Raw genomic sequence first — 24,446 nt, forward strand, 5'->3', positions numbered from 1 at the left:
GTGTTACCATTTCCTTCTCCAGGGGATCTTCCCAGCCCAAGGATCGAATCCAGGTCTCCCACATTGTAGGTAGACGCTTTATCATCTGAGCCTCCAAGGAGTCCCACATCCACAACTGAGTGTCATTTTCACTGCCCTCCGCTCTTCCTCAGTAGCATATTTGGACACCTTCTGACTTGGAGAGCTTAACTTTTGGTATCATATCTTTTTGCCTTTTTATACTGTTCATGTTCACGGGGTTCTTATGACAAGAATAGTGGAGTGGTTAGCTGTGCTGCAGTCCATGGGGTCGCGAAGACTCAGACATGACTTAGCAACTGAACAACAGTAAAGACAATTTCTACCCCTTCCTTTATTTTAGAGGAAACTAATGGAATTATCAGTATCTATATAAATATTTAAGTTTCTCAAGAGCCTAGGTCTGTATTTTCTGATACTAATCTTATGGCTTAATATTATGGAAGTAAAAGTTTGAAACTCTTGTTAATTAAATCATACAAAATTTAATCTGGAATGAACAATTACATTATTTAATCCAACTTTATTAAAACCTCAATGTAATGAGATACAGTTACATATATACATATATCTGAACATACTTTTCAAAATAAAGCATAGATAATTGTTATATCATGCACTCATCATGAATTACTGAGTATTTAATATATGTCAGATAGTATATTTGCATGGAAAACAGAGTAGAATATCAAATTTCCTTGCATTCAGTAAGCTATAGAGTTGAAGACTTTAAATGTGGTTTTGGAAGGATGAATTAATTTATCAAGTCTGTAATGTATATGCTGATTATTAAGTGACTTAAAAGAACATTTATGTTTTTACTTGAAATTAAGTATCATTTATATGACAATTTTTATGCAGTGCTCTTTCTTTTTTTATAATTTTAATTATATGAAGAAAATGAAATGTTTAGTGGTCTTGTGAGTGTTAGAGAGATGATAGGCACAGTAAAGAGCCAAGATTTGACTGTCTACAACTCATAATACAATAAGCTTGACTACTCTACCCTATAAACTCTTTGAGGAGAGGGGTCATGTCGTATTCAATCTTGTATTCCTATTCTAGCAATGAGTTGGATCTCCCATTTGTGTCACTGTTAGCTTCTTTGGTTAAAAAAAGAAAAAAATACTTGAGTTTGTTTAATTGTTGCTTTTAAGAAAGTGCTTAGAATACAATCTAATGACCTTCGTTTTTCCAGACCCTAGACATAAACAGCAGAACAAATAGCTGAGAACTTCAGCCACCCTGAACAAAGGCCTTACGTTTTATCAGTTTCTTAGGAACTTGTGCATATGTAACAGGGATAACCACATATATATTACTTTAAGCATCTGCAATAGATCGAAGTTACTAAAATTACATTCTTAAAAAAAACTGGAGCTTAAATTATGAGCTCTTCTTCCCTACTCACTTTGAGTGTTTCATTTCCAGAAACAGAGTAATTTTCTTTTTCTTGAATTTAACTTCATACTTATAAATAAATCATGTATAACCCATATATTTTGAAACCACTTTGTCTTCATAGGTAAACTACAATTCACAAACATATGTCACTGCAAATATTAGGTGATAACTTCAGTAACTGGATAACAACGATGTCAAAACTAGGGAAATAAAATACAATATTGAGGCTATAAGTAAGGAATTATTCTAAATCCTAATACCAATTCAGCATCATTACACTCTGAATGTTTTGCTACTTGATGAGAAATCAGTAAATTCAATTCAGTTGAATTTATTCCCCCAGTTTTTTTGTGTGCGCAGTTTTGTAACCAACAAAATTTACTTAATATTCTCATAAATCAAAATTTCTGGAAATTTTACTGTAATGAGAAAATCAACATAACTCTGCTGATTATAACTCAGGAATTCTCAGAAATATGTTCATACTGTTTGAAATTAATATGTCTGTGTGGTCATTTCAATTTTAAGTACATAATAGTATTTGAGATGGAGCTGAAGAAGAGTTTACTTGAGAAGGACTAGCTGTTCTTTTGTTAAAATAAAGACTCAGGCATTGACTCAATTCCACCAACATTATTGAAGGCCTAGTATGTACCAATGAGGAGCATAGTATCCATAATCAAAAGCCATCACCTCTCTTACAGCCCCATGTTCTTGTATGTATGCACGTGACCCATAGTATTCTAGTCGTCTTCATCACCACTGAACCCTCAAATATATGGTCAAATAGGAACTTGTCCTCCCTACTTCCATTCTCTTCGAATTCAGTTACTCTTGAACACAACAACCAAAGTGAACCTAAGTCAGATTGTATCTTACCTCTGCTCAGAACTTACTGTGGCTTCCCACGCCAGACAGAGTGAATACCGAAGTCCTCCCCATACCTGTAAAGTCCTATGTGCTCAGTCCCTCAACACCTCTGTGCTCTCATCTCATATTGGTTTTCCCTCATGTTGCTCCAGCCACACTGGCCATCTCACTGCATAGAGAATTTTGCAGATGATTTTCCCTCTACCTCTGGAAAGCTCCCCAGTTATTCACATCTCTCAGTCCTCCACTTCCTTCAGGTCTCCCTTGTCACCTTAACAGCTAAGCAAAGCCTGACACCCTATCAAAAATTGTAATTCCCTCTTCTAACACTTCTGATTATTTTCCCCTGTTTTTCTTTTCTTCTTGTCATTAGCACTTTTAAATATTTAATATGCTATATATTTTAATTTTTGTCCTATTTATCATACTAAAATATAAGCTCTTTGAGAGCAGGAGTCTTTACTTTTTGTTGTTTTGTGGTGGGGGGCACTCCGCAGAAAGAGAGAGGCAGTGGAACTTCCCTCAGCAAAGCCGAGGGGTCCCGAGCAGAGGTGAGCCTGCTGTCCACCAACCCAGCCCCTCCGCGAGCGAGAGACAATCAGACGCGACAGGGGTTCCATCTGAGCAGTTCCGCTTTATTGCCACAAACTCTTGGTTTATATAGGCAAGCAAGGGGGTTCTGCGAGGGGCCTCCCATAGTTGCACCAGTCACGTTAAAGGTCAAATTATAATATGCCATAGTTACACCAATCACATTAAAGGTCAAATTATAATATGCATAGTTGCACCAATCATGTTAAAGGTCAAATTATAATATGCATATAAGGTCAAGTCGTCATGAGCTTAACAGGAGTCTATGGTAATCACACACTGTCCACGTGTACGGAAGTCAAGAGAGCCAATCAAAAACTTTAACAGACCACGCCCCTATCTCTTCTGACGGACTCCATCTTGGCTTCCAATCGCAAAAGCTAGCCCCTTTTTTTTTCTAAGGTTTCCCACGTAGGGCCCCACATTTTGTTGTTCATATCAGTATCCCAGTGTTTAAAATAGCACATGGTAAGCAATCAATAATTCTCAGTTGTGTTGTAGACTAAATAACAATATCATGTCCTGTGCTAAGTCACTTCAGTCCTGTGTGTCCAACACTTTGCAGCCTCATGGACTGTAGCCCACAAGGCTCCTCTGTCCATGGGATCCTCCAGGCAAGAATAGTGGAGTGGGCTGCCATTCCCTTCTCCAACAACACCATGACTGATAGTAAATGTTTATTAATCTGTTGTTCTCTGTCGTTTACTTTGCCAAGTGTGTTGGTAACACTCTTTAATAAATGTAGATCTTTCCCCACAGTGTCTACCAGTAAAAGGTTCTTTCTTGCATGCTGGTCACATGTATATCACTCGTTGTACTTACTCTTCTAAAAGCTGGCATTGAGCAGAGCCCTTGTTAGTCTTACATGGCAGTAAATGGAAGGGGAAGGGATGGAGGATCAGAGACAGCTTTGAAAATAGACTTTTATTCTGCTTAAAGCCAAACAGAAAGATATGACCCTGGTTGTCGACATCTCTCTGAAGCACAGTTCTGAGGGAAAAAGTTCTATATTGATCCTTGACATTAGTATTTCTGTATTAAACTAAATAAAGTCCTTACAATGGATTTTGTAACAAATTAAACATAAAAATATAATTTTTATCAGTGTTATTGCTTCACAAAAATAATTCAATTTAAATATGATAGTTCTGAGATAAGGTCATTTGGAAGAGAGGGGCTTTGCATTCTCCCTGTTCATTTTCTATTTGACTTGTCTCTTGAATTTTCTTAATGTAGAATAAAATGCATTGATAAAATAAATTTTCCAGGGCATCAACTGTAGATATTCTTAGATGCCCTGCTTGCTATTTTCCCCATTTATCCATTCCTATCTATTGTGAAGTTTTACAATGTGGGACCCTCCCATGCTTCCTTGACCTATCCCTGATGGTCATCTATATTGGCTGGTAGCTTATTAATTCTTAGTTAGACACAAGGCTAAAAGTTGAGAAAATAATTTTGTCATAACACATTGTAACACATAACCTTGACTTGTTAAATTTGGAAAGGTCTCTTGATGGAGATGGTATCCAATCTAAACTCCACAGAATACATAGGAATTACCAGATGGAAATGGAGGTAGGAATACTGTAGCATACAAAAAGACCCTGGGGCCAAAAGAACAGGAGAGGTGGGAAACTACTAGTGATTTTGTATGGTTTAAGAGTAGAAGTAAAGATGAAAAAACGTTGTAAATGAACTGAAGAAAGAAACTCCTAAGGGGTATAGGCATGAAGAAAAAGAGATCAGCCTTTGTTTGGAAGGCAGATGGAAAACATTCAAGGATTTTAATCTGGGGAGTCACCTATTCTAATATATACCCTAAGAATGCCCCTGGCAAACGGTAGAGAATGGTTTGGATAGCGAAATTTTAGAGAAAAACAAAGAACATTGATTTTCATTATGTGATGCTATTGCTAAATATAGTTTGGTAGGATACTGTAGTCTCTAAAAATCTGAAATCTGGATCATTTGAAAAAAGCACAATGATCATATTAAATCTATGCTAAAAGACAAATACATTCAAACTTGGCAAGTCTGAAACTATCGCAAGAAAAATCTTGTGATAATGTCATTACTCCTTGTCATTAACCATGTGATTGACACAGTAAGCTGAAGAATCTTCTTACCACACATGTGATGCACATGTGATGATGCATCTTTGATGCACCATCTCTGATGGTGCAATCAGAGCAAACATGATTGCAAACAAATCTCTTCTCCCAGAGTGTTAATTAAAATATCTAACTGAAGAAGGGTGCATTTATTCAGAAAGCATTCATTAGTACCTACATAATTCTCAAGAAGAAAAGGAAGACAATTGAAAATCAATGATTGAACTAGAAGACAAAGAACTCAAAATACTTTGCTTGAAACAAAATCTATAGCTCACTATCAATGAAAAGATTTACAGTTCCTTTCAAAAATTTTGTTATTCAAAATGACTCCTTTAAAACTCCAAATGAGAGATGGCAATATTGAAATTGGGGTCAGAAAAGATAACTTGAAATTAACTTTTAACTATTGCCTTACTACTCCATCAAGCAGTAAGAAGCCAAAAAATAACTTTTTCCATCAGCTGGAAAAATTTGCAGAGAAAATGTCTTAACATCCCAGCAATGACACCATTGACACACATTTTTAAACCTATTGCTTAATATTAATAAAATTATATCACTTAATTTTAACATTAATTAATATCAATACATAATATTTAAACTTCATTTTTATTATTAAATTTCTTAATTTTATGTTTTATTTTTAAAATATCCAGATAATTTTATATGCAAAAAACATATATTAAAATCATTTTTACTGTTTATTATTTTAAGAATTCAGTTTCACTTAGCATTTTAAAATATGTTGCTAAATTTTATATTTGAATTGAATTAAATGCTGGGTCAATAATTTTACTTTCTAAATCCTGAATTTGTATTTTGCAAAAGTAGATAGTGAAATACTACTGTTCACATTTTTTGCTTTTATTAGTAAAATGTTAAAAGACTGCTGTTTTCATTCACTGATGATGGTAGGCTGAATGTAGATAATGGTGACCGGGAAGAAAGAAAAGTTTTTTAATGAGATAGACTCTGCCAGACCTGGCAATTTAAGTATATTGTGTATAAGGAAAAAGACAGGAAAAAAGAATACTCTGCTTTCTTGTATGAACTTTGAGTAAATGTAGTTAAGTACATTACCATTCCCATAGAGAGAGGGGACATGAGAGAAAAAGGAGGAAGAGAGGAAACAGAAAAATAAGCAAGAAAACAAAACAGCAAATAGCACCTCTATCCTGTTTTATATCCCAAATGCACTGTGATGGATTTGGGACCTCTTCCGGATTAGCAGAGTCTAGTTGATGGCACAGTAAAGCAGACCATGAATGACAAACAGAAGGCTCATCACAGGACTCTCTACAGTTTCTTAATCCTGAGATACTTTGAATCTGACCATAGCCAGTGCCCCTACTGTTCGTTGCCTGTAAGTGAGGTTGAGTAGTTTCTAACCTTACAGTTAGAAAAGCAGTGTATGTATGTGGAGGGCTGGTATAAGCTTGTATTCCTATGATGGGAATCTGAATGTATTTTACCAGAAAGATGATTCTCTGCAGTGGTTATTTCTAATGTATTATTAGGACATTCCTTAGTATACATGATAGATTTAATAACCTGTTAATATCTAGGCTTCCCTGTTAGCTCAGATGATAAAGCATCTGCCTGCAATGCAGGAGACCTGGGTTCAATCCCTGGGTGGGAAGATCCTCTGGAGAAAGGAATGGCTACCCACTCCAATATTCTTACCTGGAGAATTCAGTGCAGAGCGGAGCCAGATAGGATACAGTCCATGGGGTCACAAACAGTCGGACATGATTGAGCAACTAACACTTTCACTTTTTACTTAATATCTGGTCAAATAACCTAGCCACTTTCATTTGGAATTTGGAGTACATTGGGAAAATGCCAATTTAAAAAATCTAGTTAGTAAATAATTTATGAACACACACACCGATAGGAAACTGCTTATGGAGACAGTGAATGACAGGGAAGAATAGCATGCTGCAGTCCACGCTGTCTCAAAAAGTAGGCACAACTTAGTGACTGAACAACAACAAATATCAAGCTTGAAAGTTCTGATACAATGGTTCAGTTTTTAAGAGCATCAGAGTAAATCACCAAGCTACTCCAATTTGTGTTAAGGAGATTCAGATTTGCTCTTTTACTTTTTGGTTTGTGAGCACTTAAATTTCTGATTTTTTTTGTCCTCTATTTGCAACATTTTAGCAACTCATGTTAAGGTTAATGTGGAAAGAATATTGCTTTCAATATATAGCTCTCTCCCTATCTATACTGAGTTTGAAAATGGTAAAGAGAGGGCTTTAAATTTTTATAATCCCCTAATTGTTGAAAAGTCCTGAAGCTTCTTAAAGCTTACTGAAGAGTTGAATTGTGCTCTAACTTTGTTTTCTGTAATTGAAGTCAAAGAGAACCACAGACAAGACTACATTTAACATTAGTCAAATGACTCGTTTTGATACTCAAGTGACACTCTCAAATTTTTATATTGGTTTATCTTTCCCATATTTAAAGCTCCTTGAATCGTCAAATAAAAACGACTTCTGAAGTATTAGGATGTCTTCAGGTCCTACTGTGAACCAGCAATGCAGGTGTTTTCTTCTGGATTTTATTTCAGAAATCTCTACCACAGGACCTCTTGGCACAGGAAGCACCACCACCAGTACCACCCTTCGGACCACAACCTGGAGCCCAGGCAGGAGTACCACCCCCTCAGTGTCAGGAAGAAGAAACCGGAGTACCAGCACCCCATCTCCAGCTGTCGAGGTGCTTAATGACATTACCACACACCTTCCATCAGCATCGCCCCAAATCCCAGCTCTAGAAGAGAGCTGTGAGGCTGTGGAAGCTCGTGAAATCATGTGGTTTAAGACTCGTCAAGGACAGATGGCAAAGCAGCCATGCCCTGCAGGAACTATAGGTAAGTTTGTCCTGCAAGACTAAGCTAAAGGTATATTGCTAATTTGGCTTGCTTTCCTAGCATTTTTTTGTCTTGTTTATTTGTTGTTGGTGGTGGTTTGGGGTTTGTTTTTGTCACAACATATTTTAACATTTGATTACATTCTGGACTCAGCTAAATTACAATTGAAAGCAAAATATTTCCAGAATTTGAGAATGCAGCCTAAAGAAGTCACAGGTGAGAATCTGCTGGTAATATTTATAATACCAGTAGTTCTCACCCATGCTGTGCAGTTTCTAGGTCAATTTCAATTAAGCTCCAAAGGGACTTCCGTGGTGGCTCAGATGGTAAAGAATCTGCCTGCAATGCGAGAGACCTGGGTTCTATCCCTGGGTTGAGAAGATCCCCTGGAGGAGGGCATAACAACACATTCCAGTAATCTTACCTGGAGAATCCCATGGACAGAGGAGCCTGGGAGGTTGCAGTCCATGGGGTCACAAAGAGTCGGACGACTGAGCAACTAAACACGGCACAGCACAACTTCCAAAGAGCCAGCTCTTCTACACAAAAGCTCAGAGTTGAATCACTGGGTTAGTGGGTGCTAGTTTTCATGCCTGTCACCATCAAATGTTGATTACACAAAGCTAGACAGAGGAGGTGCTAGTTCTCATGCTTGTTACCATCAAATATATATTACACAAAACTAGACTGAGGGCTTCTATATTAGATAATCATTGGAACTACATATCATTTAACAAGAGAAAAGTTTTAACTATCTTTTATTACTAGTCCTCATAGCTGGCCGTAATAATCAGAGGCTCTTTGTTGTCAGGGATGATGCTGGCAGGAGCCAACCACCTCTTACCCAGCAACCACTGGAGACATCAATCCTGCATTGTTTTCTGTAGGGAATAGTCAAGAACTGGATAGCTCTTTACCCTCCACCACCACCTCCCCGCCCCCTGCTTTTTTTCCACTCTTAATCGGACACAACTGAGCGACTGAACTGAACTGAACTGAACAATTCATAATATCCCAAACTCAGAAATAGTTTGATTTCTTATTGTTACGTATAAATCATCATAAAATTAATACTTGACACCCTGCATAAAATTTGAATTATTCCATAAAATATGTAAATAAAACATAGGCAATAGATGTCATTAGACTAGCATTGTTAGGACTCTGTCTCTGGGTTCCATTGATTTGATTGCTTCAACAGGTTTGTCTTAACAAAGTTTCAATGTGGATACATACTTCTGAATTCCATGGTATATAAAGTGATGGGAAGATCAGAAGATGTATATTGATTTTTATAAAAGTGCACATTAAATTTTTTTCAGCAAAGTGTTTAAAATTATTCTGAAATCTCCCTTCCCTTTATGAAGGTGCACAGTGTTTAGCCCCATTGTTTTCTATGGTATTGGAATCAGAAAACATTTTTAATTTCTCTAGAACTGCCCCCCTAATTTTGGACCTCAATTCCTTTATCTCTAAAAGAGAAATAATAATAGCACTAACTTCTTCAGATATTTGTTGTAGAGCTTAGTGAAGCACTTTTTCTTTGAAAGCAGTTAGCAAACTACAGAAATATGTTGTTATATTTCTGTGAAAATGAAGAAAGAGATTTAAAGAAAACCTGAAACCCTCCCTCCCAGGTGACTGTTATGCTGTGGTCTTATTTTTACCCTTTCCCTGTCCCCTCTGCTGATCCTGTGTCCAGGCCCACAGAGTCTTTTTTCACTTGAATTATTGTGATAGCTTCTTCATAGCCCCCGCATCACTCCCCGAAATTCATCCTCCATCCTGCTACCACAGTTATCTTTCTAAAACCTAAATCAGCCCATTTGTCTCCTCTGCTTAATGGCCTTCATTGATTTTCCAACACCCGCAGATGACAGACAAGGGCGTTTACGGTCTGGCTCTGCCAGCCTTTCCAACTCCATTAAATACAACTCCCCTACCCAGCAGACCTCAATTCAAAACACTTGATTCCCAAAGACAGCATATTTTTCCTTTGCCTGGAATGCCCTTACCCACCTTGCAGAGTGATTCCTTTATGACTCAGCTGCTACCTTATATCTGAAAACTGAAGCAATAAACCCCATGGAGGCTTATTCATTTAATTCATGAAATTATTCCCTGTACCTGGTGTAGTTGTCCGTAAATGCTTTAAAAATACTGAGTGTTCTGTTATGATTTTCTAATGATAGTTGCTTTGCTTGCCAGGCACTATAAATGGTACTTTAATAGTCATTACCTCAGTTCAATGATCACAATCTTATCTCTTGCTCATATGTAAAAATATCATGGACATAAAGTCATTATAAGAAAGATTGTTTGAATATTTGAAGCAGACCTATTTTTCTCATTATTTTAGGAGTATCAACTTATCTCTGCCTGGCTCCTGATGGAATCTGGGACCCCCAGGGACCAGACCTTAGCAACTGTTCTTCTCCTTGGGTCAACCATATAACACAGAAGGTAAACCATGCGATTGTCAAGGAAGGCTTTGCCAGTTCTAGATCCTGTTGCATATAACAGCTAAAAACAAAATAGTCAATATTTGTTTTAATTAATGTGGAAAAATTCTCCCATTTTATTTTAACTCAAGATTTAATGACAGTTCTAATATGCTGTGAGATAATTCTAGAATTTTGTTGTTCTTAAAGGGCAAATCTGTGTATTTCCCCTAAACTGGCATTATGGCTTATAATAGTTTTATTATTAATACAAATTTTATGGTATTGTGAATTACAGATATAAAAGTCTAAGAGGTATTATAAATCAAACAAGCAAAAGCTTCTAGTATTCATACATATGGATTTTCCTGTGGAAATTATAATTACCAAAAGAAAAAAAAATCTACCTTTGGAATCTTAATCCATTTGATAAATGTTCTGTAACCTATTCATTTATCAGTGTTAAAAGTATACACATGTGTGACAGAATCTTGCAGACTCAAATTTGCAGGGCTTATTTGGTTGCAATATGTTGAGCATTTTTATTATTAATGCACTGTGGAGCTTTGAACTGATTTCATTACAAACAGAGACCAGATGTGCATTTATGCCAAAAGGGCTATGGGATGAATCCTTATTATAGCAATTTGTGAAGATTTATGCACTCCTAAAATGGAGAGTCCTTCTATAGCACATTAGCTATGCTGAGGAATTTTTGAAAGAGATTTTTCCTGAGAAATATTACAAGTGATGGCCTCACTAAAAGCCTGTCTGTGCCATTTGCTCTTTTCTCTATTTGTTTTTAACCAGGCTTATCCTCAATAATATACTGTATAATAATCCATAAATATCTACCCAGTAGATCATTTAGCAGATGAGCCATAACTATCTATTTACCCTAAATCATGGAAGACCAGTGGTTATATTGACTCCAGTTACCCTCTTACATATGCATCTCCATACTTGTTGCTATTCATAATGATGCTTCTCCAATTTCAGTACTGTTCCTGCCACAGTTTTTATGTTCTTTGATTTTATTACAATGTAGCTCAGACCCTAGGGCAAATAACTCTTACTGGATGTGATCAGATTAAAAGATCAGTAGCATATCACCTTACATTAGCAACTTTTAAAAAATATTCCCTACATACTTAGCCTGGGGGTTAACATTAATTCAGTAATAATTCACCTAGAAAGCTGTGTTTTCATGTTAATTCTTGAATATGGTTGGCATATTTCATTGCAGAAAATACTGGTGACTTTAACTGATAATATTGCTTAATTCTTTCCTTTCCTTTGCAGACCTTCTAATCTTATAACAAAAGACACAGTTCCTTGCAAAGACCAGACAATTGTTGCCCATTTGATTTAGGGATGGAATGTTTTTATTTTATAACAGATATGTTCCATTCTTTTGGAGGGTTTCTGTATAATCCTTATAGCGTCTGTAAAAATATATTAAGATTATACAGTTTAGATAGTTAAAATTTATAATACCTTAGCTAGATTACTTATAAATTTGTAGAATTGTCAAACGTTTCATAGTGGGCTTTTGAGCCCTGGAAATCGATTTATGTGCTTATTGCTGGGTCAGCGCTGGAGCTGGTGTTTAACTGGTTCTACCTTTATTGAGATGTCATGCTTAGCAACAACACTAGCTACGCGATGAATAGATCATGATGGCCTTTATATCCCATACCCACTTAGCTAGTTTCTCTTCACTTCTCTCCACTCTTTTCCTTGGTGTATTCATTATACGTCCGACTATTTATGCCATTCATTAAACATAATGGTAGTTGAACAGGCTACCACAAAACTCCAACATATTTAAATATTGATGTTGTAAACCTCTGAGAGAATCTGCATGCACTTCCCATAGTGATTTGTCTCTGTTTTCTCTCCCTCCTTTCCAAAGCATCTTCTACAGAATTCATCCTTTTACTCATTTCTTCCCTCAGTACCCAAGTCCCAACAGCAAACAGATGGAACCTGTGCAGAGAGCTTGTTTACAGTGGTATTGAGGGAACAAAGGTGAACTGCAAGGGATTAAGAGGAATTCCAATGCTAGGAACCCGGATGGAGCTTTTCCCAACCCCAGGCCTATGGTTGCCAGATCAAAGGAATGATGGAAAATTGGTAACAGAGTGTCTTTGAGAGGAAAGATGACCTCTAGACAAGAGATGCTTCCTAGCCTCAGGCGACTTTTCAGAAAAGATCTAGGGGAATAAATATTCTGATCTCACCCACCCCACACCTCTTAACTGGCTTCACCTGCCCAGCCTCCCCACTGCTGCTGCTGCGGCTAAGTCGCTTCTGTCGTGTCCAACTCTGTGCGACCCCATAGACGGCAGCCCACCACGCTCCCCCATCCCTGGGATTTTCCAGGCAAGAACACTGGAGTGGGTTGCCATTTCCTTCTCCAATGCATGAAAGTGAAAATTGAAAGTGAAGTCGCTCAGTTGTGTCCGGACTCTTTGCGACCCCATGGACTGCAGCCTACCAGGCTCCTCCGCCCATGGGATTTTCCAGGCAAGAGTACTGGAGTGGGGTGCCATTGCCTTCTCTGAGCCTCTCCACTAGCCAAACCCAAACAAAAGCCAGAGGGAGAGATGTCTTAAACATATCCTGTTAAGTCCATTTCCTAAGATAGAGAAAAGGATGGAGGAAGATGGAAAGTGGTCTTCCCTGACTTAAGAAATGGAAAGTATCCAGCAGAGTTCAGGTTTTCTTTGCTTCTCTCACCCGTCCTCCCTTTCTCATCCTCCTCTTCCTCTCTTCACTGTCTCTCTCTTCCCTCCTTCCTTTCTCCTGCTCCATCCTCTTTCCTCTGCTCTGACCTCCCCATTTTTCTTATGTTTTATGCCATGTTGAAAAACTTAAAGTGAAATAGGTATCTGATTTATTCCTCCCCTCCTCTACTCACTGTAGTTCTGAGAATTTTTAAAGTAGAGGAACACTGTTTACCCCCAATAACAGTATAGATGGGGGAAAAAAAAAGAGGGAGTGATTCTCTCATTTGAGAAGTATATTCAGTTTCCCCTACCCAAGTTTGTGGGTACCACTGTAGGTTGCAAATAGGAATAAATAAATGGATCACAGTGCTTACTTTAGTTGGAAAAAAGCAAACATTATCATTTTTCTTAAGAAATGAGTTGTGTTTTTTTCCTCCTGCAGTCAGGCAAGGAGGGAAGAACCAAGCACAGAATCTTGATGGTTTTGTGATTCACAAATGAAGTCAGGCCACTTATATATGGGTGAAATGATAGATTAAATTTTGAGTGGTATTATAGAGTAGATTACATTTCACTAAAGAAAATGTAAGCCTTTAAAGTCAGAAGAAATTTGTTAAATGCTGGCCATAATACTTTCATAGACATGAGATTTAATAAGAAGCCAAATTTGTGTAGAAAGGAAAAGCAAAATACGAAAAGGAAAATTTACCTCAGCAGCAACAGGAAAGTGTAGGAGCAGAGAAGGAAGGAGAAATTGATAGGTGAGTGGACAAATGGATGGGCAAGTGGACAGAAAGGTAGATACAAAGATAAATAGATGATTGGATAAAAAGATTAGATAGTGAAGCTGAGTACACACATCTTGAAATTAATGTTTTAAAAACATTTTCCTGTTTATGAAAGCCAACAAATTAGTTTAGAGCTCTGCCTTCTCAGATACATGTGATGCAATATCTGATTTTCTCACCTTTCTCAAAGACTGTTCAACTGAAATCATAATCTCTGGCTTTAGTTTGACCTGTAGCTTGTATTCAAGTCTTCAAAACGGAGTTTATATTTTCTATTTTTGCATATCTGTAAAGAATTCATTGTACTTTATAATCCCTCATATCTTTTTTTCAATTGAAAACTATGAAATTATAAATGTGAAGACCCTCCATATTTATAATATTTCCATGTAAAGTGAGATCTGCCTCCTACTTCATTAACTGGTCCAAGTGTTATATGCAAAAGAAACACCTGAATTGTTACTGGGAAATAGTCTTTCTGTTTCTAGCAAACTAAAGTATCTTTTCTTTTGTCTGCACACAAGTTACTGACAGATTTTGAGATAATGTAAGGTTCTTCCTGCATTTTCTAAAGAAGGATGTGTAGATCTAGAAATGGTGTTGCTGTTTTATATTATGTGCATGCTAAGTTGCTTCAATCATGTCCAATTCTGTGCAACCCTATGGACTGTAGCCCCACAGGCTCCTGTCCATGGAGATTCTCCAGGCAAGAATACTGGAGTGTGTTGCCAAGCCCTTCTCCAGGGGATCTTCCCGACCCAGGGATTGAACTCACACCTCTTATGTCTCCTGCATTTGCTAATTCGTTACCACTAGCAAAACATGGGAAGCCCCAGGTTCAGGTTACAGTACCAAATAAACCAACCGTTTGTTCTGGAACTGTGGTTGAATCTTGTACCCAGATCTTAATTTCACCATTCTTTTAGCACCCATAGATCTACTATGGAATAAAAGTAAATTGCTTATTAATTTTATCAGAGATTTGTGGCATTTCCGTATCTTCAAGCTTAATTAGCCTACATTCAATTGTAAGGTAGAGGCATTTTATCGTCTATAAACCCACTTGACTCAGATTCATAGAAAAATAGGTAGATCTTTCAAAGAAATGGTAGCTTTGTACTTAAACACTGTAACTCCTCCATGAATTGCTTTGCCACCTAATTAATGTTTGCTGTATAAAATCCCATGAAATGTCAAAGCTTATTTCAAATAAAATGGTTTTTTCTTGTGTCAAAATTTGAAATGCAAATAGTATCCATCTCTGTCATAATTATTATCCTTAACTACAGCAGCAGGATTTCCCCTCCCCTATTCAAGCCTTAGGTATAATCCCACCATTTCAATACAGGCATTAATTTACTAATCCTCACAAAACTTATAAGATTTCTCAGTATGCATGTACTTATTTCTGAGGAATAATTTTAGCAGAATTTATTAAAAGAATTGTTAGAGATAGACATTGTAATGATGTCTTTAAGCTAGAATAAGCGAAATAACTATTTCAGTCTTGCTTCTTTGCATAGAAGACTTGAGGCAGATGTAAGATATGTGTATATTTTTGTATGGAAATAAGATAATAATAACTGTGGTGAGTGAAATAAATAGGACAATCTGAAAAAAGAGTAGCTTTGGGATGCCACTGGAAAGAATATGTTTCATGCAGGCATGGTCTGAATAAGCAACCTTTGAACTGAACTTGAACCTTAAAGTCATAGTAGCTATCAGTCAGTCAGGTCAGTCACTCAGTTGTGTCCGACTCTTTGCAATCCCATGGACTGCAGCACTCCAGGCCTCCCTGTCCATCACCAACTCCTAGAGTTTACTCAGACTCACGCCCATTGAGTCAGTGATGCCATCCAACCATTTCATGCTCTGTCCTCCCCTTCTCCTTCCGCCTTCAATCTTTGCCAGCATCAAGGTCTTTTTCCAAAGAGTGAGTTCTTCGCATCAGGTGGCCAAAGTATTGGAGTTTCAGCTTCACATTTAGTCTTTCCGATGAACATTCAGGACTGATTTCCTTCAGGATGAACTGGTTGGATCTCCTTGCAGTCCAAAGTAGTCTCAAGAGTCCTCTCAAACACCACAGTTCAAAAGCATCAATTCTTTGGCGCTCAACTTTCCTTATAGTCCAACTCCGACATCCATATATGACTCCTAGAAAAGCCATAGCATTGACTAGATGGAACTTGGCTGGCAAAGTAATGTCTCTGCTTTTTAATATGCTGTCTAGGTTGTTCATAACTTTTCTACCTAGGAGCAAGCGTCTTTTAATTTCATAGCTGCAATCACCATCTGCAGTGATTTTGGAGCCTCAAAAAATAAAGTCTGCCACTGATTCCACTGTTTCTCCAGCTATTTGTCTTGAAGTGATGGGAACGGATGCCATGGTCTTTGTTTTCTGAATGTTGAGCTTTAAGCCAACTTTTTCACTCTCCTCTTTCACTTTCATCAAGAGGCTCTTTAGTTCTTCTTCACTTTCTGCCATAAGGGTGGTGTCATCTGCATATCTGAGGTTATTGAGATTTCTCCCAGCAATCTTGATTCCAGCTTGTGCTTCATCCAGCCCAGTGTTTCTCATGATGTACTCTGCATACAAGTTAAATAAGCAAGGTGACAATATACAGCCTCAACGTACTCCTTTCCTAATTTGGAACCAGTCTGTTGTTCCATGTCCAGTTCTAACTGTTGCTTCCTGACCTGCATACAGATTTCTCAGGAGGCAGGTCAGGTGGTCTATTATTTCCATCTCTTTCAGAATTTTCCACAATTTACTGTGATCCACACAGTCAAAGGCTTTGGCATTGTCAATAAAGCAGAAATAGATGTTTCTCGGAAACTCTCTTGCTTTTTTGATGATCCAGCAGATTTGGCAATTTGATCTCTGGTTCTTCTGCCTTTTCTAAAACCAGTTTGAACATCTGGAAGTTCATGGTTCATGTACTGTTGAAGCCTGGCTTGGAGAATTTTGAGCATTACTTTACTACCGTGTGAGATGAGTGCAATTGTGCATTAGTTTGAGCATTCTTTGGCATCGCCTTTCTTAGGGATTGGAATGAAAACTAACCTTTTCCAGTCTTGTGGCCACTGCTGAGTTTTCCAAATTTGCTGGCATATTGAGTGCAGCACTTCACAGCATCATCTTTTAGGATTTGAAATAACTCAACTGGGATTCCATCAACTCCACTAGCTTTGTTCGTAGTGATGCTTTCTAAGGCCCACTTGACTTCACATTCCAGGATGTCTGGCTCTAGGTGAGTGGTCACACTATCGTGATTATCTGGGTCATGAAGATCTTTTTTGTATAGCTTTTCTGTGTATTCTTGCCAACTCTTCATATCTCTGCTTCTGTTAGGTCCCTACCATTTCTGTCCTTTATTGAGCCCATCTTTGCATTGTTCCCTTGGTATCTCTAATTTTCTTTAAGAAATCTCTAGTCTTTCCCATTCTGTTGTTTTCCTTTATTTCTTTGCACTGATCACTAAGGAAGGCTTTCTTATTTCTCCTTGCTATTCTTTAGAACTCTACATTCAAATGGGCATATCTTTCCTTTTCTCCTTTGCTTTTCACTTCTCTTCTTACAACTATTTGTAAGGCCTCCTCAGACAGCCATTTTGCTTTTTTGCATTTCTTTTTTTGGGGGGATGATCTTGCTCCCTGTCTCCTGTACAATGTCCCAAATTTCCATCCATAGTTCATCAGGCACTCTATCAGATCTAGTCCCTTAAATCTATTTCTCCCTTCCATTGCATAATTGTTAAGGATTTGATTTAGGTCACATCTGAATGGTCTCATGGTTTTCCCTACTTTCTTCAACTGAAGTCTGAATTTGGCAAGAAGGAATTCATGCTCTGAACCACAGTCATCTCCTCGTCTTGTTTTTGCTGACTGTATAGAGCTTCTCCATCTTTGGCTGCGAAGAATAGTAGCTATGAGAGAATCCAATTGATGGCACCACTGCCATTAACAAGAAGCCTGGAAAGACTCTTGGTGCCTCTCTCTCATTTCACTCACACATCCAATCAGAGAGTAAGCCTGTCTGTACTTGTAAATCTCTCCCAAATCAGGCCACTTCATGTTCCATGCTGCTCCAACCCTAATCCACAACAGCTTTTTCTACTGTGTTAGCTTCATAGTAGGTCCCCTTTCACTCACTCCTGAACCCTCTAATCCATTCCACTGAGTTCTGTTTGAAATATAAGCCTGAGGAGACCACTGCTATTTAGATTCTTTAATACCTTCACATTGCTCTTAGCACAGTTTCCCAAAATCATCATCATGCCTTTCAAGCAGTACTGCTGCTCCTGCTCAGCTCTCCAGCTGCCTGAACCCCAGTAACAAGTACCCTTCGTGCAGTGCCCTTAAGTCTCCCTGCACCTCTTTCCTAAAAGCTTCTCTCTCTGCCTAGAAGCCCCTATCCTCATCCCAACCTAATTTTCTCTTTTCTATTTCTCTTCAGATTAAACATTCTTTCTCAGAGAAGTATTTCCTAAATTATTCCCTAACTTCAGACACCAGGCTAAACTGCCTTTAGGGCCTCCCTGGTGGTCCAGTGGTTAAGAATTCACCTTTCAATGCAAGAGACACCTGTTCAATTCCTGGTCTGAGAAGGTCCCACCTGTGTCAGGGCAGTTGAGCCCATGTGCCACAACTAGTGAGCCCGCACTCTGGATCCTGTGAGCTGCAACTAGTGAGCCCATGCATCACAACTATTGAAGCCTGAACACCCTAGATCCTGTGCTCCACATGAGAGGTTACCACAAGGAGAAGCCTGTATTTGGCAACGAGAGAAAGTCGGGAAGCAGCAACGAAAACCCAGCACAGCCAAAAATAAACAGAAAAAAAAAAAAAAAAAAAGCTGTCTTTAGATTTGATCCGCTGCACTGGGATTCTGGATTAAATTCAAAAAAATTAAAATTAAATAATTGTGCAGTTAATTTATTAATAGCTCTTTTATTATGTGAAACCACTTTATTTACCATTTTATCCCCAGACATTAGTATAGTGTTATTCATAGAAATTCAAATTGTGGTTAAATAACAAATGAACATATAGAATGATAGAACAGTTTTTGAAATTATAAATAGAAATGTTTTATTCTTTAAAACTGTATGTATATATGTATGACTATATATACATATGTACATGTATACATATACAGAATTTCTATGTTGGTAGCAGATTGAATTCTGAAGGTATAAAATATTTTTTAAATTTATTGTCCACTTTTAGTACCCTGTCTTCCCAAAACATGGTTATTCTAGAGTTCACTTACTTATATAGCATCCTCTTGGCTCTCTCCACAGTCCCCATCAGAATTTTATCTTACTGGGTCACTCTCAACTTGTCTGTTAACTTTCAACTTATTTGATATTTTCTGTTGCTTTCTTACCTAGTTTCCAGGTCTTTATTACCCCTGTACTATATTCCCATAAAACCTCACAGAAATTACCTTATAATTGCATTTTTGAATTAATACCATCTGCTTTTATGTACCCCGCATACCAAGCAGTAGAATGTGAGGTTCCTGAATGTGAGCAAAACTACATGTAACGTTTGACTTTATTTCTTTAGGAAATAAGTGTCCAAATGATTGTTAAGTGAATGAAATCGTTTTTTAATTTTTAATATTTAAAACTTTTAAAATATTACTACTACAGTTTCTTCAATTTTAAGAGGAAGCAGGGATCATAATAAATAACTAGTTATATCCATTTTTATTTTACTTTAAATATGGTTTTCACATTTTTATTTTAAACTTTTTTTATAACTTATCTGTACATTTTTTTTTTTCTGTTGCAGCTTTCTTGTTAGTGAACTTTGAGTTCCAGACTTCTTTTGTGGAATTAATTTGATTTATTCTTCATAAATTCATAAACACTTCTTGAATGCAAAAACATAACTACTTTCAAGATAAATTACTGATGATTTTTGTATTTGATTCAGCATTTGCAACAACACACTATCTGTCATTGACACATACATTGGCAACATCATTATCTTTTATGTTGAAAACAGTTATATTTTGACTTGTCATCTATATTTTCAGCTTTTTCATTACTGTATTTAAAAAAAAATTTAAATTTTTATGTTAGGGAATTATATAGCCTTCTTTTTTATCTTATCATGTCCTATCCCAATATTATAATAATTAATGTTGAAAACAAAGTTTGTACAACTACCCAGAACTAAAAAAAATTGAATGAAAATACCTATTATTTTTTTCTGTTTGTTAAGTAATTTTTCTTTTTATAATGCTCCCTGATAGCTGTAATGAAAGTCATTACTTGAATCTTTAGTTTTGAAGATAATGTGCTAAAGCCTATTACTTATTCTAGTAGATCCCAGCGTTTTTCCAAAAGGGCTCATTTAACTGAATCACAAGACTCCAGAGGTGCATATGCCTTTACATTTTCTCATAGAAAAAGTACTATGTGGTAATAAAGACATAGAAGAAAACAATACAATAATAATGATAATAGTAACAATGGTAATAAAACAATTACACAAGAGCACAGTGCTTAACAAAGTAAAACAATAGTAATTTCACAAATATGTTCATTTTTATGAGTCTAGCATAGATGGAACATGATAGCAAATGCAAGACTCTGTGCATGGTGCACTGATTAAAAGAATATTCTTTTGGGATATCATAGAACTCCAGCTATCTGGATACTCATGTGCACAGGGGTTTTGTAACATTGCTAAGCAATTGTATCAGGTGTTCAGACTTAATTGATGGAATGCTGAATCTGAACACTTTGTGAATACTAGCATTTTACCAATTTAATTAATGAATAGTGAATTTTATAAATCATTAAGTGAGTTAATAGATTCCCAGTAAATAGCTCTAAATTGTATATAATGATTAAATATATGAATTATAATCACATTTATATCATTTTGTGACTGCTTCAAAGTACTTTCATGATCCATCAGTGGGTCATGAATGCTACTTTGATCTACATTGACTTTGTTACACATTTATCTTTGAACCTTATAATATATTCCATTTGGTGTTACAAGCATCTTAGTTTTTCAGGCCCTGATATTTTACACATTCAATAAACTTAGTGCAGGTATTTCTGTCTTTTTTCATTTTAAAGGTTTTTTAAAAGTACCAATTAACCATATAATACTTTAACATATTCTTCTTACAATATATATTCTTGTAAAATTTAAGCATTGAGCAAAATGATTCTTCTTTCGATTTCCATCTTTCAATTTTGTCCTATGTTTTTAAACATACACATATACATATAAACACACAAATATCTACATGTAATATTTATTTTTCATAGCATGTTTATATGCTACTCAAGTAATATTCATATTTCACAAATACCATGCCTATATATATTAGTATATATTTATAATTTTTATACTTGCATTTATTTTAAGTCAGTATTACATGTTGAAGATTGATGTTAACAGTATTGTTCTCTTTATTACAAAGCTGTTGTATAGTATTCCATAATTTTTATATATATGTCCAGTTTTGCACAGATATAATCCATTTTGTTTTCTATTATAAGCAAGCTGGAATGAATATATTTGAACATTCCCTTTCGTAACAGTGGGATTATTTTCTTACGGCTGATAGTGATAAGAAAAATCTCTGTCTTATACAGTCTTCACATTTCAGAGTTTAATAGACATATTAAATATAATTTACATAGGAAGTATACAAATATACACATCCAGTAGTAGTTTATGATTGTCATATGCATTTATACAAATCTTTGCCAACACTTGGTTACTAAGCTATTTTTGCGTATTTGAATTAGGATTTTCTATAAACTTAAGAATGTGATTGTTAACAATTTAGGTATTCCAGTTGCTCCAATTTATTCATTTATTTCTTTAACATTTAGTCCTGCTACAAATATATTAAGTATCCCTGCATTAATAGTGGTAACCAGTTTGAGTTTTGAAAGCTGTTCCCCTTACAGCTTTCTGAATATTGATTAGGAAGATAGCCTTACAAAGAGAAGCCCTTTCTGTTTGTGATCCTAAATTCTATATCAGACTGTTAAAAACAGAAAAAGAGAAGAAAAGAAAATGTTCTAAATAATGACACTTTTGTATAAGTAATAGGGCAGACTAAAATTAGAAAAGATATATGCCAAACCATTAACAATCTCTAGAAAGTGGGAATGTATAGAGTCAAAAGAAGAGACCCTCATTATTTTTGCATTGCATACCTACATCTAAATTGCATAAATGTGTTATAATTGTACATTAGTTTAATTTTTAAGAAGATCAAGGACATGATAACTTGGAAAATTACGCTTATTTACCTTTTTTAAAAAAAGTTTTACAGGCCTTCCTTACAAATTAGTATATATTCCTATCTTCTTATTACCCAGAGCTGTCAAATTTGTTCAAGTGATCGTAGCATATAAGTTTTATCTCTTTTAACATCTTTGGATTGTTGACAATTTGAACAATTCTTATAGAATATACTTAAAAAATCAGCATGTAGTTTGAGAGAAGGAAAGTGATAGAATCTAAGCAACAGTTTGCTACCAAGTACATGGGAGGTGAAATCTCTTAGTAAGAAGATGAAGACCATTTTAAATAGCAGAGTTTTTATTTGGAATTACGTTTTCACAGAGTTTAGCAGACAGTGAGTATTCCTTGTGAACTAAGTGTTAAACTAGACATAATGGAAAATTTGTATTGTTCTCTGAGAACACATTTGTTCACAACACAAACTCATCAATGTTCAATTTAGAAATGCATAGAGAAAGATCACTGGGCAAACCTTAGACTTAACCCCTCAGATGGGTAAATTGAGAATCATTTCCAGAAGTTAGATTCCTCAAGAGGAGCTTCCTAAAGGCATGACTTTAAAGTTAGTTATTAAAGAAAATAATGGATTAGCAGGAAAACTCAGGGAATGTGTACCAAATAAAGAGGGAGTTTAATAACTTATTTACCTCAATGGTTATAACATATGCAAAAACAATTGTCCAAAGAAGCCAATAAAATTACTTAAGATCTCTTTCCTTTTTGTTCTGTTTTCAAAATTGTAGTTGAAATCTGGAGAGACAGCTGCCAACATTGCTAGAGAACTGGCTGAACAGACAAGAAATCATTTGAATGCTGGAGATATCACTTATTCTGTCCGGGCCATGGATCAGTTGGTAGGCCTCCTAGATGTACAACTCCGGAACTTGACTCCAGGTGGAAAAGATAGTGCTGCACGAAGTTTGAACAAGGTAAGGACCTTAGTTACATGCATCTTTAAAGTTGTAGTAAAATCAGTGAGACTTCCCTGATTAATTTCTCTCTTTCCATAAAATTAGATCATTCTAAAGAAAATTGCTAGCTATATTCAATTCACTTCACTGTCTCATTATAATGCCCTTATTTGACTTTCAATCTAAGGAACAATAAATCATAATCTCTTTAAATATATTTTGAATTATAATTCATTTTCTGTAGAATCCTGTTCTGGATGCTAAATTCTGACATGGTTAATATAGATAAATGCCACTTCTTTTATTTCTTTTTTTTCCCCCCTTTCAAGCCTTTATTAATATGATTAACAGTAAAACAAGTATCTAATCAATAAAGAGAAATTTAGAAAATAACAGTGAGAAAAGATATACATAATACATTATCAGTTCATTATATTATAGATTAAAAAAATAATTTAACCTAATTCATATCACATTTAAAAGCTCATTAGACAAAGCATTTGTTTTAATTTTCCTTTTGATTTTTAAGTAACTTATTTTGCATCACTACCATTATAACTTAGTAGGTTTTAATGTGTTTCAACAACTTTGAATTATAAGTAATAAAAATATTTTTAAATTTTAAGGAATTTTATGTGTTTTAATTTATAGCTATAAATCTACAATGTATGTTTATATACATTATATACACATATGTAAAAATTTTGTATATAACATACAGATATAAGCATTGTATTTAAGTGTATAAAATATGTTTTATATATATTTATAAGGAGTATCATTTATGTAACAAAATTTCATGTTGTGAAAAGATAATAGAATTGCTGCCATTAGATAACATATATTCTCTTAATGGCATTTTTGTAATAAAGATGATCAGTTATTGAAACTGGATTTTAAGGCCTTAAATATCAGGGATAATCTTAATATCAGGGATACTTCAAACAGCAAGAATTTGGCAGCAACAGACTAATATCCTGTGGAATTCACTGAATGAATATTCCCCTTTAGAATGAAAAAATAACTTTACAGAATGATCTTTGTTATGTTTATTTCTTTTCTGTCTTATTTGACTAAGAGTCTCAAGAGATGGAAGACATTTTTAAAATGATGATTGTTTGACATTAAAGAAAAAAAAAAGCTAGATATTTTATCTAGCAGTTTTTTCTGCAACTTCATCCTCAAAAAATAGATTCAGTTTTATCAGTTAGATAGAATTTATTACTAAGGGTGTTTTTTTTGGTTATTTTCATGCTAAGTGAAAAGGAGTTATTTTTGTCACTCACATCCATGATATAATCTCAGCCCAGCCCCTGACAGAATACAATCCACAGCTGTCTATGTAATCTGGGCATGCTGTGATTTTACCAAGGCTTACTGGATGCTGTTAATGAATATCGCTGCCAG

General features: G+C 35.7%; 1 protein-coding gene across 24 annotated transcripts in view; it reads left to right on the forward strand.

The window, feature by feature from the left end:
- Nucleotides 1–24,446, forward strand: part of ADGRL3 (adhesion G protein-coupled receptor L3) — a 941,652-nt gene that overhangs the window by 744,792 nt on the left and 172,414 nt on the right. For 20 of the 24 annotated variants that reach the window (XM_060417626.1, XM_060417634.1, XM_060417623.1 and 17 more), the window contains 3 exons: nucleotides 7,573–7,875; nucleotides 10,235–10,338; nucleotides 22,872–23,057. In XM_060417626.1, coding sequence (XP_060273609.1) covers nucleotides 7,573–7,875; nucleotides 10,235–10,338; nucleotides 22,872–23,057 — 593 coding nt within the window. The remainder of the gene's footprint in view (nucleotides 1–7,572; nucleotides 7,876–10,234; nucleotides 10,339–22,871; nucleotides 23,058–24,446) is intronic. The other 4 variants (XM_060417622.1, XM_060417624.1, XM_060417631.1 and 1 more) reach the window with 1 other exon arrangement.

This window comes from Ovis aries, chromosome 6, assembly GCF_016772045.2.
Source record: "Ovis aries strain OAR_USU_Benz2616 breed Rambouillet chromosome 6, ARS-UI_Ramb_v3.0, whole genome shotgun sequence".
Taxonomy (NCBI): Eukaryota; Metazoa; Chordata; class Mammalia; order Artiodactyla; family Bovidae; genus Ovis; species Ovis aries.